The 12,904-nt window shown below is 47.7% G+C and overlaps 2 protein-coding genes across 2 annotated transcripts; both read left to right on the forward strand.

The window, feature by feature from the left end:
- The first annotated feature begins 3,691 nt into the window (after nucleotides 1-3,691).
- LOC140000510 (olfactory receptor 14A16-like) lies at nucleotides 3,692-4,615 on the forward strand. Its single transcript, XM_072030409.1, has one exon. It carries the CDS (start codon nucleotides 3,692-3,694, stop codon nucleotides 4,613-4,615), a length of 924 nt encoding a protein of 307 aa, XP_071886510.1.
- A 4,522-nt stretch (nucleotides 4,616-9,137) lies between these two features.
- LOC140000461 (olfactory receptor 14I1-like) lies at nucleotides 9,138-12,697 on the forward strand. Its single transcript, XM_072030347.1, has 3 exons — nucleotides 9,138-9,241; nucleotides 11,761-12,193; nucleotides 12,326-12,697. The coding sequence occupies exons 1-3, from the start codon at nucleotides 9,138-9,140 to the stop codon at nucleotides 12,695-12,697; spliced, it is 909 nt and encodes a 302-aa protein (XP_071886448.1).
- The last annotated feature ends 207 nt before the right edge of the window (nucleotides 12,698-12,904 follow it).

The raw sequence follows: 12,904 nt of genomic DNA on the forward strand, positions 1-12,904 counted from the left end.
GAACTATATACATTAACCATTCTGTTTTTCTTAGACTTGTGGTTATACAAGGGTATGTAAGACAGAATGTCACATTCATCATACCATGTGGCCCTAGCACTGTTCCATACTGACACGAATCAGATGAACATATATAACAGGAGTATTAGAATGAGTCCAGAGAAGGGCCACAAAGATGATCACAAGGCTCAAGGTCCTCTCCTATGAAGGCAGGCTGAGAGAGTTGTGGTTGTCCAGCTTGCAGAAGAGAAGGCCCTGAGGAGACCTTCTAGCAGCCTTCCAATACCTAAAGGGGGCTGTCCTGGTTTCAGTTAGGACAGAGTTGGTTTTCATCCTAGTAGCTATTGGAATGCTGTCTTTTGGCTTGGGATGAGAGGAGTGCTGATAACATGTTGATGTTATAATTGTTGAAGAGCAGTGCTTATACCAAGCCAAGGACGTTTCAGCTTCTCACCTTCCAAGAGGCCAAAGACTGCTCTCCCCAAGACCAGAGTTGTGAGCTTGCTATTTGCCAGCTGTGCTGCCCTCCTGCAGGATCAACTCCACCATGGTCCCTGCAGGGAACATTGTGGAACATCAGCCCTGAGATCCTGGATAGGTTGGAGAGCTGGGCGATCACCAACCGCATGAAGTTCAATAAGAGCAAGTGCCGGGTCCTGCACCTGGGACGGGGAAACCCTGGCTGCACGTACAGACTGGGCGCTGAGACGCTGGAGAGCAGCCTAGAAGAGAGGGATTTGGGGGTCGTGGTAGACAGCAGGTTGAATATGAGCCAGCAGTGTGCCCTGGCAGCCAGGAGGGCCAACCGTGTCCTGGGGTGCATCAAGCACGGCATCGCTAGTAGGTCGAGGGAGGTGATTGTCCCGCTCTACTCTGCGCTGGTGCGGCCTCACCTCGAGTACTGTGTGCAGTTCTGGGCACCACAGTATAAAAAGGACATGAAACTGTTGGAGAGTGTCCAGAGGAGGGCTACGAAGATGGTGAAAGGCCTGGAGGGGAAGACGTACAAGGAACGGCTGAGGGCACTGGGCCTGTTCAGCCTGGAGAAGAGGAGGCTGAGGGGAGACCTCATCGCAGTCTACAACTTCCTCGTAAGGGGGTGTCGAGAGGCAGGAGACCTTTTCTCCATTAACACCAGTGACAGGACCCGCGGGAACGGGGTTAAGCTGAGGCAGGGGAAGTTTAGGCTTGACATCAGGAGGGGGTTCTTCACAGAGAGAGTGGTTGCACACTGGAACAGGCTCCCCAGGGAAGTGGTCACTGCACCGAGCCTGAATGAATTTAAGAAGAGATTGGACTGTGCACTTAGTCACACGGTCTGAACTTGGGTAGACCTGTGCGGTGTCAAGAGTTGGACTTGATGATCCTTAAGGGTCCCTTCCAACTCAGGATATTCTATGATTCTATGATTCTATGATCCCTTTCTGCAGAGTTATGCTCCATCCACTTGTCCCTCAGTCTATATGTATATTCAGGAATACACGGCCTGATGTACAGAACCTGGCACTAGTTCTTGTTGAATTTTATATTGTAGGCAACTGACCAACATTCTGATCTATCAAGATGTCTCTGTAAGGCCCCTCTACACTCAACTCCATTGACTAAGCCTACTAATATAGTAGATGTAGGGCAGTCTACTCATGTGCCTAAGCTTTCAAACACCTTTTAGAAAGTACTGTCTCTAAATTACCAGTTCTCCATTAATCTACTCCCACTTTTGGGGACGAGAGAGATATGTTATAGGGGAGGTTTATATTATTTAGCTAAATGACAAGGGATAGCTTCCAGGTTAGTGACAAGGCACAAAGGGAGGCCACATTTTTAGGCAGTCTACACTGAAAAAACTCTAATACCTACATTCCCAGTCTCTGAAGTCCTAACTTAAAGCATTACTGCTAAGTCGGACATCCTCGGGCACCTCAAATATCAAATGGCGTTTGTATTTGAACAACTCACTGTTCTTCTCTATCTCCTTTAATTACCGTGGGAGCTTAGCCTAGAGTATTTTGTATATATCTGAACAGAGGTGAGAGAAATCCCAAATCGTGTGGGTTTGTGGCTGATATGGAAGGTTCTGGGTCCCATTACAGGCCTAGGACATCAAACTCAGAATGAGATGCATCAGTTGACTCCCTGTGATCACTTCCCTCAGCTTGGGAAAATGCGATCCCTGCCAGTCACATTCTGGGTATCCTGCCTAAAAGTGGAAGATGACAAGGGAATTCTTTGACGAAACTTCTCCTGCTACAAGAAATGACACTGCTGGAAGTAAGTATCTCTCCTCAGCTGTGGGAGGGAACATCAGGGATTGCTTCAGCCTGTTTAAATGTTGATAACCCTAGAGACCCAGGGATATCTCAAGGGACACAAGACAGGGCAGAGACAGTGAGGCCCTGGGCTGAAGCTGTGCTGCTGAGCTGGGTTGGGCTCTTGGGCCCAAGGGGAGCTCCTGGCAAGCGGGCAGCACTGCAGAGAGACAGCTCTTCCCAGGAGCAGCTCCTCTGCACAGCACATCAGCAAGGCTCGGGGCACTGCCTGCAGGGGACAAGGACAACTTAGAGAAGGGAGGGAGATGTTAAAGGCAGTGTGGATTGGGGGATGCTGAGAGCTCACAGTGGGAGAAATCTTCACAGCCCTGAACAGGGTAAGTCTCTGGCTGCAGGGCAGCACAGCTGTTGTTCCTGGTGCCATCTCCAGATTTGCTGTCAAATCCCACAGCCTACGGGAGCTTTCAGGAGCACTCTGCTTTCTCTGTGGTAGAGAAGAATGACAAGGTCCAGAGCAGGGTTTCTCTGCCGTAAATAACAGAGGGACAGGACATGAGGGTTCCTTCTAGAGGGGCTGGCTGTCGGCTGTGCAGCCGTTGTGCAGGCAGGGGTGGCCAGGGCTGTGGTGCAGAGTAGGGTCCCTGCAGTGCCCCAGGGGCTGTGTGCCAGGGCAGGGCCTCTGCTGCCTGCCAGGCTCAGCACTCAGCCTGCATTGTAGCTGCCCAGGGTGCTGCAGGGAGAAGCTGAGGGTAGAAGGGAAGGAAGAAGCTGTGACAGGGCAGGGCAGGGTCCTGCTGCTGCCCAGAGGCTGCTCCCTAGATCAGGCTGCTCACATTTCCACAGCACCCCCACTGCATGTCTGGGGGAGATTCTTCACAGGGAAGACCAATGTCTGCTGTATCTGAAGGGAAGGCACTCTGTGAAGTTTCTGCTTTCACTTTTCTGTTTTGAAGGGCAGCTAGGGGGATGGTAATAGAGTTGTCAGGTTTGAATGAATGACTGAAGATCAGAGAACATTACACTGAAAGGTCTGTCGGTCTTTGAGGAAACTCACAATTTTGTTCCACACCCTTTCAGCTAGAGAGCACCAAAACCACTGTCACTGTTTCTTGAAAGATTATTGGATATCCTGCTCAGGATCTGCAAATAGGGAAATACTTCTGGCCAGTGTGCACCTGAGATCCATACCTGGTGCTCTTTACCAGATGCTGTAAAGTAGTACTGACTTCTGATCTCACAGAGGATCTGCCTGATCCCTGACACCCTTAGACAAAAAAAAAAAAAACATGGCTCACAGGGAAGAAGCAGTGTGTCTTGCTGTGGAGGGTTCTGTGAAATATGTTAGAGGTTTTGGTCACAGATGTCTACCTAACTTGTGTCTGTCTTTTCCACCATGGACAGCCAGACATGCCCTGAGACTGCAAATGTCCAACAGCAGCTTCCCCACAGAGTTCCTCCTCCTGCCATTCGCAGACACACGTGACTTGCAGCTCCTGCACTTCGCGCTCTTCCTGGGCATCTACCTGGCTGCCCTCCTGGGCAATGGCCTCATCCTCACAGCCATAGCCTGCAACCACCGCCTCCACACCCCCATGTACTTCTTCCTCTTCAACCTTGCCCTCCTTGACCTGGGCACTATTACTACCACTGTTCCCAAAGCCATGGCTAATTCCCTGTGGGACACCAGGGCCATTTCGTACTTGGGTTGTGCTACCCAGATTTTTATGTTTGCTCTCTTTGTCGCAGCAGAGTTTTCTTTCCTCACCATCATGGCCTATGACCGCTATGTTGCCATCTGCAAACCCCTGCACTATGGGACAATAATGGACAGTAGAACTTGTGTCAACATGGCAGAAGCTGCCTGGGGCAGTACTTTTCTCTATGCTGTGCTGCACACTGCCAATACCTTTTCCCTTCCCCTCTGCCAAGGCAATGCCCTGGACCAGTTCTTCTGTGAAATTCCCCAGATCCTCAAGCTCTCCTGCTCTGATGCCTACCTCAGAGAACTTGGTCTTGTTGTGGTTACTTTATGTTTACTCTTTTTGTGTTTTGTTTTCATTGTGCTGTCGTATGTGCAGATCTTCAAGACTGTACTGAGGATCCCCTCACAGCAGGGACGACACAAAGCCTTTTCCACGTGCCTCCCTCACCTGGCCGTGGTCTCCCTCTTCATCAGCACTGGCACATTTGCCTACCTGAAGCCCTCCTCCATGTCCTCCTCCTCCTTGAATCTTATGCTGGCAGTTCTGTACTCGGTGGTGCCTCCAGCAGTGAACCCCCTCATCTACAGCATGAGGAACCAGGAACTCAAGGATGCAGTTAGGAAAATGATGACAGAATATTTCTGAGAGGCATTAATCTTCCTGTTTTTGTCTACATATCACTCATAACGTAACTTGTTACAGGCCCTGATTTTCTACTTTTAATTTTATTTTTATTTATTTTGTTTTTATTATTTTTATTTTGTGTTTATTTGTTATTTCTTTGCTTCAGTTGTCATAGTGTTTTCCACAAAGATATGACATTATTCATTCCCTTCTACAGGCAAAGAAGAGCTCTGCTACACTAGGTAACACAGCAGCCATAGAGAAAGGAGCCTGGTGAATTATTTGGCATTCCTCTAGTGAAATCAGTGGATCTAGTGAATCACCCCAAAAGACTCTGGAAATGGTGTGGACTCTATGATCCATGTGATCTCTGGATTCTGTGATTCTTGTGAATCCCTTCCAACTCAGGATATTCCATGTGTGGAGAGTAGTTAGACTTGTTTGTGTCACTGATAGGCACCAACACAGGACAAAAGGGGAGTTGAACAGCTTGTTCCTGCTTTCTCTTGTATAAACTTAAAGATGGTGATCCACAATCTTGGTGTGAGAGACAGCTGAAGGAGGGAGTGTTCTAGTGGCAGGACAACCCTGTTTGGTGACAGAACAAAATATTGGCAGCTATAGTGTCTAGAGTGAAAGCTTTTGCATGATTATTTGTAGAATGAATATGGATGTTAAGATGTCTGAATATGATAATGAGCTCAATGAAGTACATGATAAACATATGTGACTATAATAGTCAACTCTGCACCCAAATCATGCTAAATGTCACTTCTCAGGTGGTGAGGGGATGGCAGGGTGGGGGGGTGATGGTAACAGATAACAGTAGGATATGAAAGAGTGTTAGTGATAGGAGCATAAGTTAGAGATAGGGAAAAATGGAATAAGAGTGAGGAAAAAGAAGGCGGGGGGGGGGGGGGGGGGGGGGAGGGGGGGGTATGTGAGGAAGAAGAACCCGAGGACCTTGTCCTGGTTTCAGTTAGGACAGAGTCAATTTTCTTCCTAGTAGCTGGTAGAATGCTATGTTTTGGCTTAGGATGAGAAGAGTGCTGATAACACCCTGATGTTTTAATTGTTGCAGAGCAGTGCTTACACCAAGCCAAGGACGTCTCAGCTTCTTGCTTTGTCCTGCCAACGGGCAGGCTGGGGGTGCAGCAAGAGCTGGGAGGGGACAGACCCAGGACAGGTGACCCAAACTAGCCAAAGGGGTATTCCATACCATCTGACAATCATGCTAAACAATATACAGGGGTGGCTAGCCGGGGGAGGGTGGCCAGACTGCTCGGCGTTAGGCTGGGCATCGGTCAGCAGGTGGTGAGCAATTGCATTGTGCATCACTTGTTTGTACACATTATTATTAGTAGTACTATTATCATCATTGTATTATTATAATTACTGTTATTATTATTATTATTATTATTATTATTATTATTATTATTATTATTATTATTATTATTATTATTATTATTATTATTATTGTTAGTATTATTTTCCTGTCTTAATAAACTGTCTTTATCTCAGCTGACGGGCTTCACTTTCCATTTCTCTCCCCCGTCCCAGAGAGGGAGAGGGGAGGGTGAGTGAACAGCTGTGTGGTGTTTAGCTGCTGGCCAGGTTAAACCACAATGGTCCTTTTGGTGCCCAACATGGGGCACGAAGGGTTGAGATAACGGCAGATCTGACCAGAGTGTGTTAAACTAAAATTGGTATAAGTATTAGACCTGCTTAATAGTCACTTGTCATAATGCTGATTGCTTTAATCTCAACTCTGCTGTAGCTGCTTTCCAAATTGAATATTATAGCACATTATTTTCTGTATGTGCTCTCTGTCATGTTGTTTATCCTCTCCGGGCCCTGGTTTCAGATCATTATGGTACTGTGTGTTGTAACAGTGGCTTATGAGATGATGAAATATCTGGTCATGACTCTAACTTGGTATTTGTACTCAGCAACGTCGTCGACTCTATACTTTGGAAATGATATCTCGGAAACTATTAGCAATCATACCTATTGCCTTTTTTCAGCAGGGAGTCAATCTGTGGAGGGGAAAGGGGAGGATATTTTTTCTTACTCGTTTACTCTCCCTTTCTCCTTCACCACCCTCTTATCCTCCGAGCTTGTTACAGTAGCTCTCCAAGATATTGAATATCTTTGGGATACTTAGACCAGCATGGTCTTGTTGTTCTGCCTCCTGTATGTGCTTCAGGTTTTGCTTAAATTTAAGCAACTGCTTAGGAATCTCATCCAGAGATCTGCCCGGAGGCAGTATAGTTGTAAGTGGCAAGGAGTATGGGAGGATATGGGCAGGCATTTAGAGCAGTTGGCACCCCCAGTGTTTTGGAAATTCACCCCTGAACAACTGCAAAATCCTAAAAAACTGGTAGAAAGCTTGAGAAAAAGGTGTCGTGACTGTGGCAGTTCCAAAGTGACACAAATCATTGTAACGTGCTGGGGCCTGACTCATGCCTATCAAGCTGCAAATGATATTACTATCAACTCAGTGACAGACCCTGTGGCCACTCCAAGTCCTGTGAAAGATCCAATGGCCACTGCGACCCCTACGATGGACTCTGCAGCCGCTCTAGCTCCAGTTCCTGCAGCCGCTCCAGTTACTGCAGCCACTCCAGTTCCAGTTCCTGCAGCTGCTCCAGCTCCTGTGGCTGGGTCAGAGAAACGAGCTGTAGCAGTGCAAGTTGTCCCTGTAGAGGAAGTGAAAAAATGGTATAGAGATTCAGGTCGTTTAGAACGCAGAGAGTCTTCTGCCAAATCTAGGTATAGAGATGACGATTCTGGGCCATCAGGGATTCAGGAGGAGGAAGATGAGGATGTCGAAAAATCAACAGTAACTACCCAAAAGCTATACCAGCTTGAGCTATGATATGTACGAAAAGATATTGGTTGTTGCATAGGTGAGCAGCTTGTCACCTGGCTGCTCCGGTGCTGGGACACTGGAGCCAATTTTGTGGAATTAGAAGGCAGGGAAGCCAGGCGGCTGGGATCCCTTGCTAGAGACGCAGGCATTGACAAAGCAATTGCAGATGGAGCACAATCTCACAACCTCTGGAGGCATCTCCTCTCAGCTGTGAGGGAAATGTATCCCTTCCAGGAAGAACTTGCATGTTTACCAGGCAAGTGGACCACTATGGAGAAGGGAATTCTGTATATGAGGGAATTAGCCATAAGGGAGGTGATTTATTAGGACCCAGACCTCAGAAAAACATCCACAGATCCAGATGAAGTCAGGTGTACACGACCCATGTGGCGGAAGTTTGTAAGGAGTGCACCATCATCATATGCCAGCTCATTGGCAATAATGGCCTGGAAAGAGGATGAGGAACCCACAGTGGATGAAGTGGCTAAACAACTCCGGCAGTACGAAGAAAGTCTCTCCTCTTCCTTACAGGCCTGCGTCTCAGCTGTGGAGAAACTTTCAGAAGAATTCCACCAAGTTAAAGAGTTTATCTTCCTCCTTATCTTCCTCCCCACCTAAACGAACCAGTGTCCACTGACCAAAAGAGAACACTTGGGAGAAACTTTCTGAAAAGGTCCACCAACTTGAAGAGAGTTTATTTTCTTCCCCACCTGTACAAACCAGTGTCTCAGCTATCAGGAGTAAGCATTCATCCTCACAAGGAAGACAATATGGTGGGTACACACCCCGTGCCACACTGTGGTTTTACCTACGTGACCATGGAGAGGACATGAGAAAATGAGATGGAAAATCTTCCTTGACCCTGGAAGCACGGGTATGGGAGTTCCAAAAGAAAACAATTGGGGAAAAGGGGTTCTCTGAAAAATTTGCTGCTCCAATTTCCAGCAGGCAGTCCTTTAGACACAGAAACAGAGATTCTGACTAGGATTAGAGGGGCCCTGCCTCCAGCCAGGGGGAGGAGAGGGACAACTGAGTTTATTGGACGGTGTGGATTTGGTGGCCTGGCATGTCAGACGCACAGAAGTATAAGGCTTTAGTAGATACCAGTGCACAGTGTACTATAATACCATCAAGCTATAAAGGGCCAGAACCCATCTGCATTTATGGGGTGATGGGGGGATCCCAGCAGTTAACTATATTGGAGGCTGAAGTGAGTCTGACTGGGAATGAGTGGCAAAAACATCATACTGTGACTGGCTCAGATGCTCTGTGCATCCTTGGCATAGACTATCTCAGGAGAGGATATTTCAAGGACCCAAAAGGGCTTTTGGCATAGCTGTCTTAGAGACAGAGGACATTAAACAGTTGTCTACCTTGCCCGGTCTCTGATAGGACCCTTCTGTTGTGGGGATGCTGAGGGTCGAAGAACAGCAAGTGCTAATTGCTACCACAACTGTGCACTGGCAGCAATATCGCACCAACCAAAACTCCCTGATTCCCATCCATAAGCTAATTCGTCAATTGGAGAGCCAAGGAGTGATCAGCAAGACTCATTCACCTTTTAATAGTCCCATATGGCCAGTGCGAAAGTCTAATGGTGAGTGGAGACTAACGGTGGACTATCGTGGCCTGAACAAAGTCACGCCACCACTGAGTGCTGCAGTGCCAGACATGCTGGAACTCCAGTACAAACTGGAATCAAAAGCAGCCAAGGGGTACGCCACAATTGATATCGCTAGTGCATTTTATTCCATCCCTTTAGCAGCAGAGTGCAGGCCAGTTTCCTTTCACTTGGAGGGGTGTCCAATACACCTGGAGTCGGCTACCCCAAGGGTGGAAACACAGCCCTACCATTTGCCATGGACTGATCCAGTCTGCGATGTAACAGGGGGAAGCTCCTAAACATCCGCAGTACATCAGTGACATCATTGTCTGGGGTGGAACAGCAGAGGAAGTTTTCGAGAAAGGGAAGAAAATAGTCCAAATCCTTCTGAAGGCTGGTTTTGCCACAAAACAAAATAAAGTCAAAGGACCTGCACAAGAAATCCAGTTTTTAGGAATAAAATGGCAAGATGGATGCTGTCAAATCCCAATGGATGTGATCAACAAAATAACAGCTATGTCTCCACCAACTAGCAAAAAAGAAAGACAGACTTTCCTAGGTGTCGTGGGGTTTTGGAGAATGCACATTCCAAATTATGGTCTGATTGTAAACCCGCTCTACCAAGTAACCAGTAAGAAGAATGAGTTTGAATGGGGCCCTGAGCAACGACAAGCCTTTGAACAAATCAAGCAGGAAATAGTTCATGCAGTAGCCCTTGGGCCAGTTCGAACAGGATCAGATGTAAAGAATGTGCTCTACACTGCAGCGGGGGAGAACGGCCCCACCTGGAGCCTCTGGCAGAAAGAACCTGGGGAAACTCGATGTCTACCCCTAGGTTTTTGGAGTCAGGGATACAGAGGATCTGAGGCCCGCTACACTCCAATAAAAAAGGAGATATTGACAGCATATGAAGGAGTTCGATCTGCTTTGGAGGTGGTCGGTACTGAAGCACAGCTCCTTCTGGCACCCCGACTGCTGGTACTAGGCTGGATGTTCAAAGGAAGGGTCTCAAACATTGGGAAATATATTTACCAAAAGCCACCTGGTTAGTCAACACTAGGTGATCTGTAAAAAAGCTGGACATGCCCAATCAAACATGTTATGTTCTGCAGAAGGAGATAAAGTCCCTGTAGTACACATAAAAAACATCCTAGGGAAGACAGTCTGGGCTATTCCTGCCACAGGCAGAGGAATGATATGCTGCACAATTAATATGGGGAGGCTGGCTGGGGTGGGAAGATCAGCTGTTTGGGGATCGGTTGGGCATCGGTCAGTGGGTGGTGAGCAATTGCGTTGTGCATCACTTGTTTTGTACACATGATTATGAGTAGTACTATTAGCAGTATTATTATTTTCCTTTGCTTTCTTTGCTAATAAACTGTCTTTATCTCAACTCAAAGGCTTTCATTTTTTTCCGGATTCTCTCCTCCATCCCAGAGAGGGAGTGGGGAGTATGAACAAATGGCTGTGTGGTGCTTAGCTGCTGGTTGGGTTAAACCACATCATGGTAGAAACCCTCACCCTAATAGCAGAAAGCATACTTTTAAAATCCATCTACCCTTTGTTCGGAGAGGAGCAGTTGGTGATGACATCAGTCTGCTTCAAGCACCACACCCCAGGAGAGACCCTGCTGCCTTCAGGAGCTGTCAGCCCCGAGGCCTTGGGGACACCTTGAGGGAGCCCAATGGCACAGAGCAAGAGATGCCATGGTCGGGTTCTGTGCTGCTGAGCTGGGCTGGGCTCCTGGGCACAAGGGGAGCTCCTGGCAAGAGGGCAGCGCTGCAGAGAGACAGCTCTGCCCAGGAGCAGCTCCTCTGCACAGCGCAGCAGGGCTGGGGGCTCTCACCACAGGTGGCACGGGGAGAGGAGAGAAGGAGAGAGGGCTTGGAGGCAGTGAGGAGCGCAACAACAGTGGGCAGCATGTGGCAGGACAGATTTGCAGCCTCTTGACACCATGAGGCTCTGGCAGCAGGGCAAAGCAGGTGCAGTTGCCAGAGGGGTCTTCTACAGCTGGCACATCCGATGCCTGATACAGCATCTGTCCAGATTGTTCTCTGTTTCTGAAGTGCTTTAGAGAACGGCATTTATGAGAGGGCATTTCAAGAGGAAGATTGAGGCTTGATTTATCTGAAGGGTAAGGCTTTTTCTGCAGTCTGTGCTTTCAGATTCCTGCAGTGGAGGGGAGGCAGGTTTCATGGTAATGGACTCTCAGTATTTTGCAGGAGACTCAGATGCCCAGGATTTCTGTTTTAGAAAAACTCATCAAGTGTGGTGGGGTAGCAACAACAAACAATCTGACCCCATAAAAAGAAAATAAAAAAAAAATAAATCCATATATACATATATATCTGATGTGAAGTTAGGTGACCTGGGAGCAACACTGGGGCAAAGTTCTTTGATATTGGGGGTGGGGCAAAGTTCTTTGATATTGGGGGTGAAGTGAGTCTGAGATTACTCTGTGTTCCTCTTTACTTCTGCCAGGGCATAACTGACTCTTCCATTTCCCGCAGAGGAGTCCCCTGCTCACAGGAATACACTCAGGCAGCATCAGGAAGAACTTACGAAAAGGACCTGCCAAATGACTTCCTGGAAGTGGATAATGTTTTTGGCAATTTTAAATAAGAAATGGGATGAGTTTTCTTCTGATAAGTCGGTTGTACGTTATTACTGTTCTTTCTCGTCTTTGTGCAGGACCGCATCCCCAGAAAAGCAGATGTCCAATAGAAGCTCCATAACTGAGTTTCTCCTCCTGGCATTTGCAGACACACGCCAGCTGCAGCTCCTGTATTTTGGGCTCTTTCTTGTCATCTACCTGGCTGCCCTCCTGGGCAACGGCCTCATCCTCACAGCCGTAGCCTGTGACCACCACCTCCACACCCCCATGTACTTCTTCCTCCTCAACCTTGCCCTCCTTGACCTTGGATCCATCTCCACCACTGTTCCCAAAGCCATGGCCAATTCTCTGTGGGACACCAGGGCCATCTCCTATCAAGCGTGTGCTGCACAGGTCTTCTTTTTTGTCTTCTTGTTTGGAACAGAATATTGTTTTCTCACCATCATGGCCTACGACCGCTACGTTGCCATCTGCAAACCCCTACACTACGGGAGCCTTCTGGGCAGCAGAGCTTGTGCCCAGATGGCAGCAGCTGCCTGGGCCAGTGGCTTTCTCAATGCTGTCCTGCACACGGCCACTACATTTTCACTGCCCCTCTGCCAAGGCAATGCTGTGGACCAGTTCTTCTGTGAAATTTCCCAGATCCTCAAGCTCTCCTGCTCAAATGCCTACCTCACAGAAGTTGGGGCACTTGTATTTAGTTTTTCTTTAGCATTTGGCTGTTTTTTCTTCCTTGTGTTGTCCTACGTGCAGATCTTTAAGGCCGTGCTGAGGATTCCCTCTGAGCAGGGGCAGCACAAAGTCTTTTCCACGTGCATCCCTCACCTAGCCGTGGTCTCCCTGTTTGTCAGCACCACCATGTTTGCCTACCTGAAGCCCCTCTCCATCTCTTCCCCATCCCTGGACCTGATGGTGGCAGTTCTCTACTCGGTGCTGCCTCCAGTAGGTAACCCTTTCATCTACAGCATGCGGAACAAGGAACTCAAGCAAGCTCTATGGAAACTGATGACTTGATGTGTTTCAGAAGAAATTAATTTTCAATCTACTTCTGCAAATGATTTAAAATGTCACTTATTAAAAGAACAGACTATATTCTCTTTCTTTTTTCTTTGTGTGTGTCTGTGTGTATACGAGCATGTGTTTTTAGTATTGGTAGTTTTTAGTTTCAATTCATCTACGGATTTCCAATAAACTGTCATTATTTGTCCCGCTTCCATTTCA

This window comes from Anas platyrhynchos, chromosome 32 (assembly GCF_047663525.1).
Source record: "Anas platyrhynchos isolate ZD024472 breed Pekin duck chromosome 32, IASCAAS_PekinDuck_T2T, whole genome shotgun sequence".
NCBI classification, from domain to species: domain Eukaryota; kingdom Metazoa; phylum Chordata; class Aves; order Anseriformes; family Anatidae; genus Anas; species Anas platyrhynchos.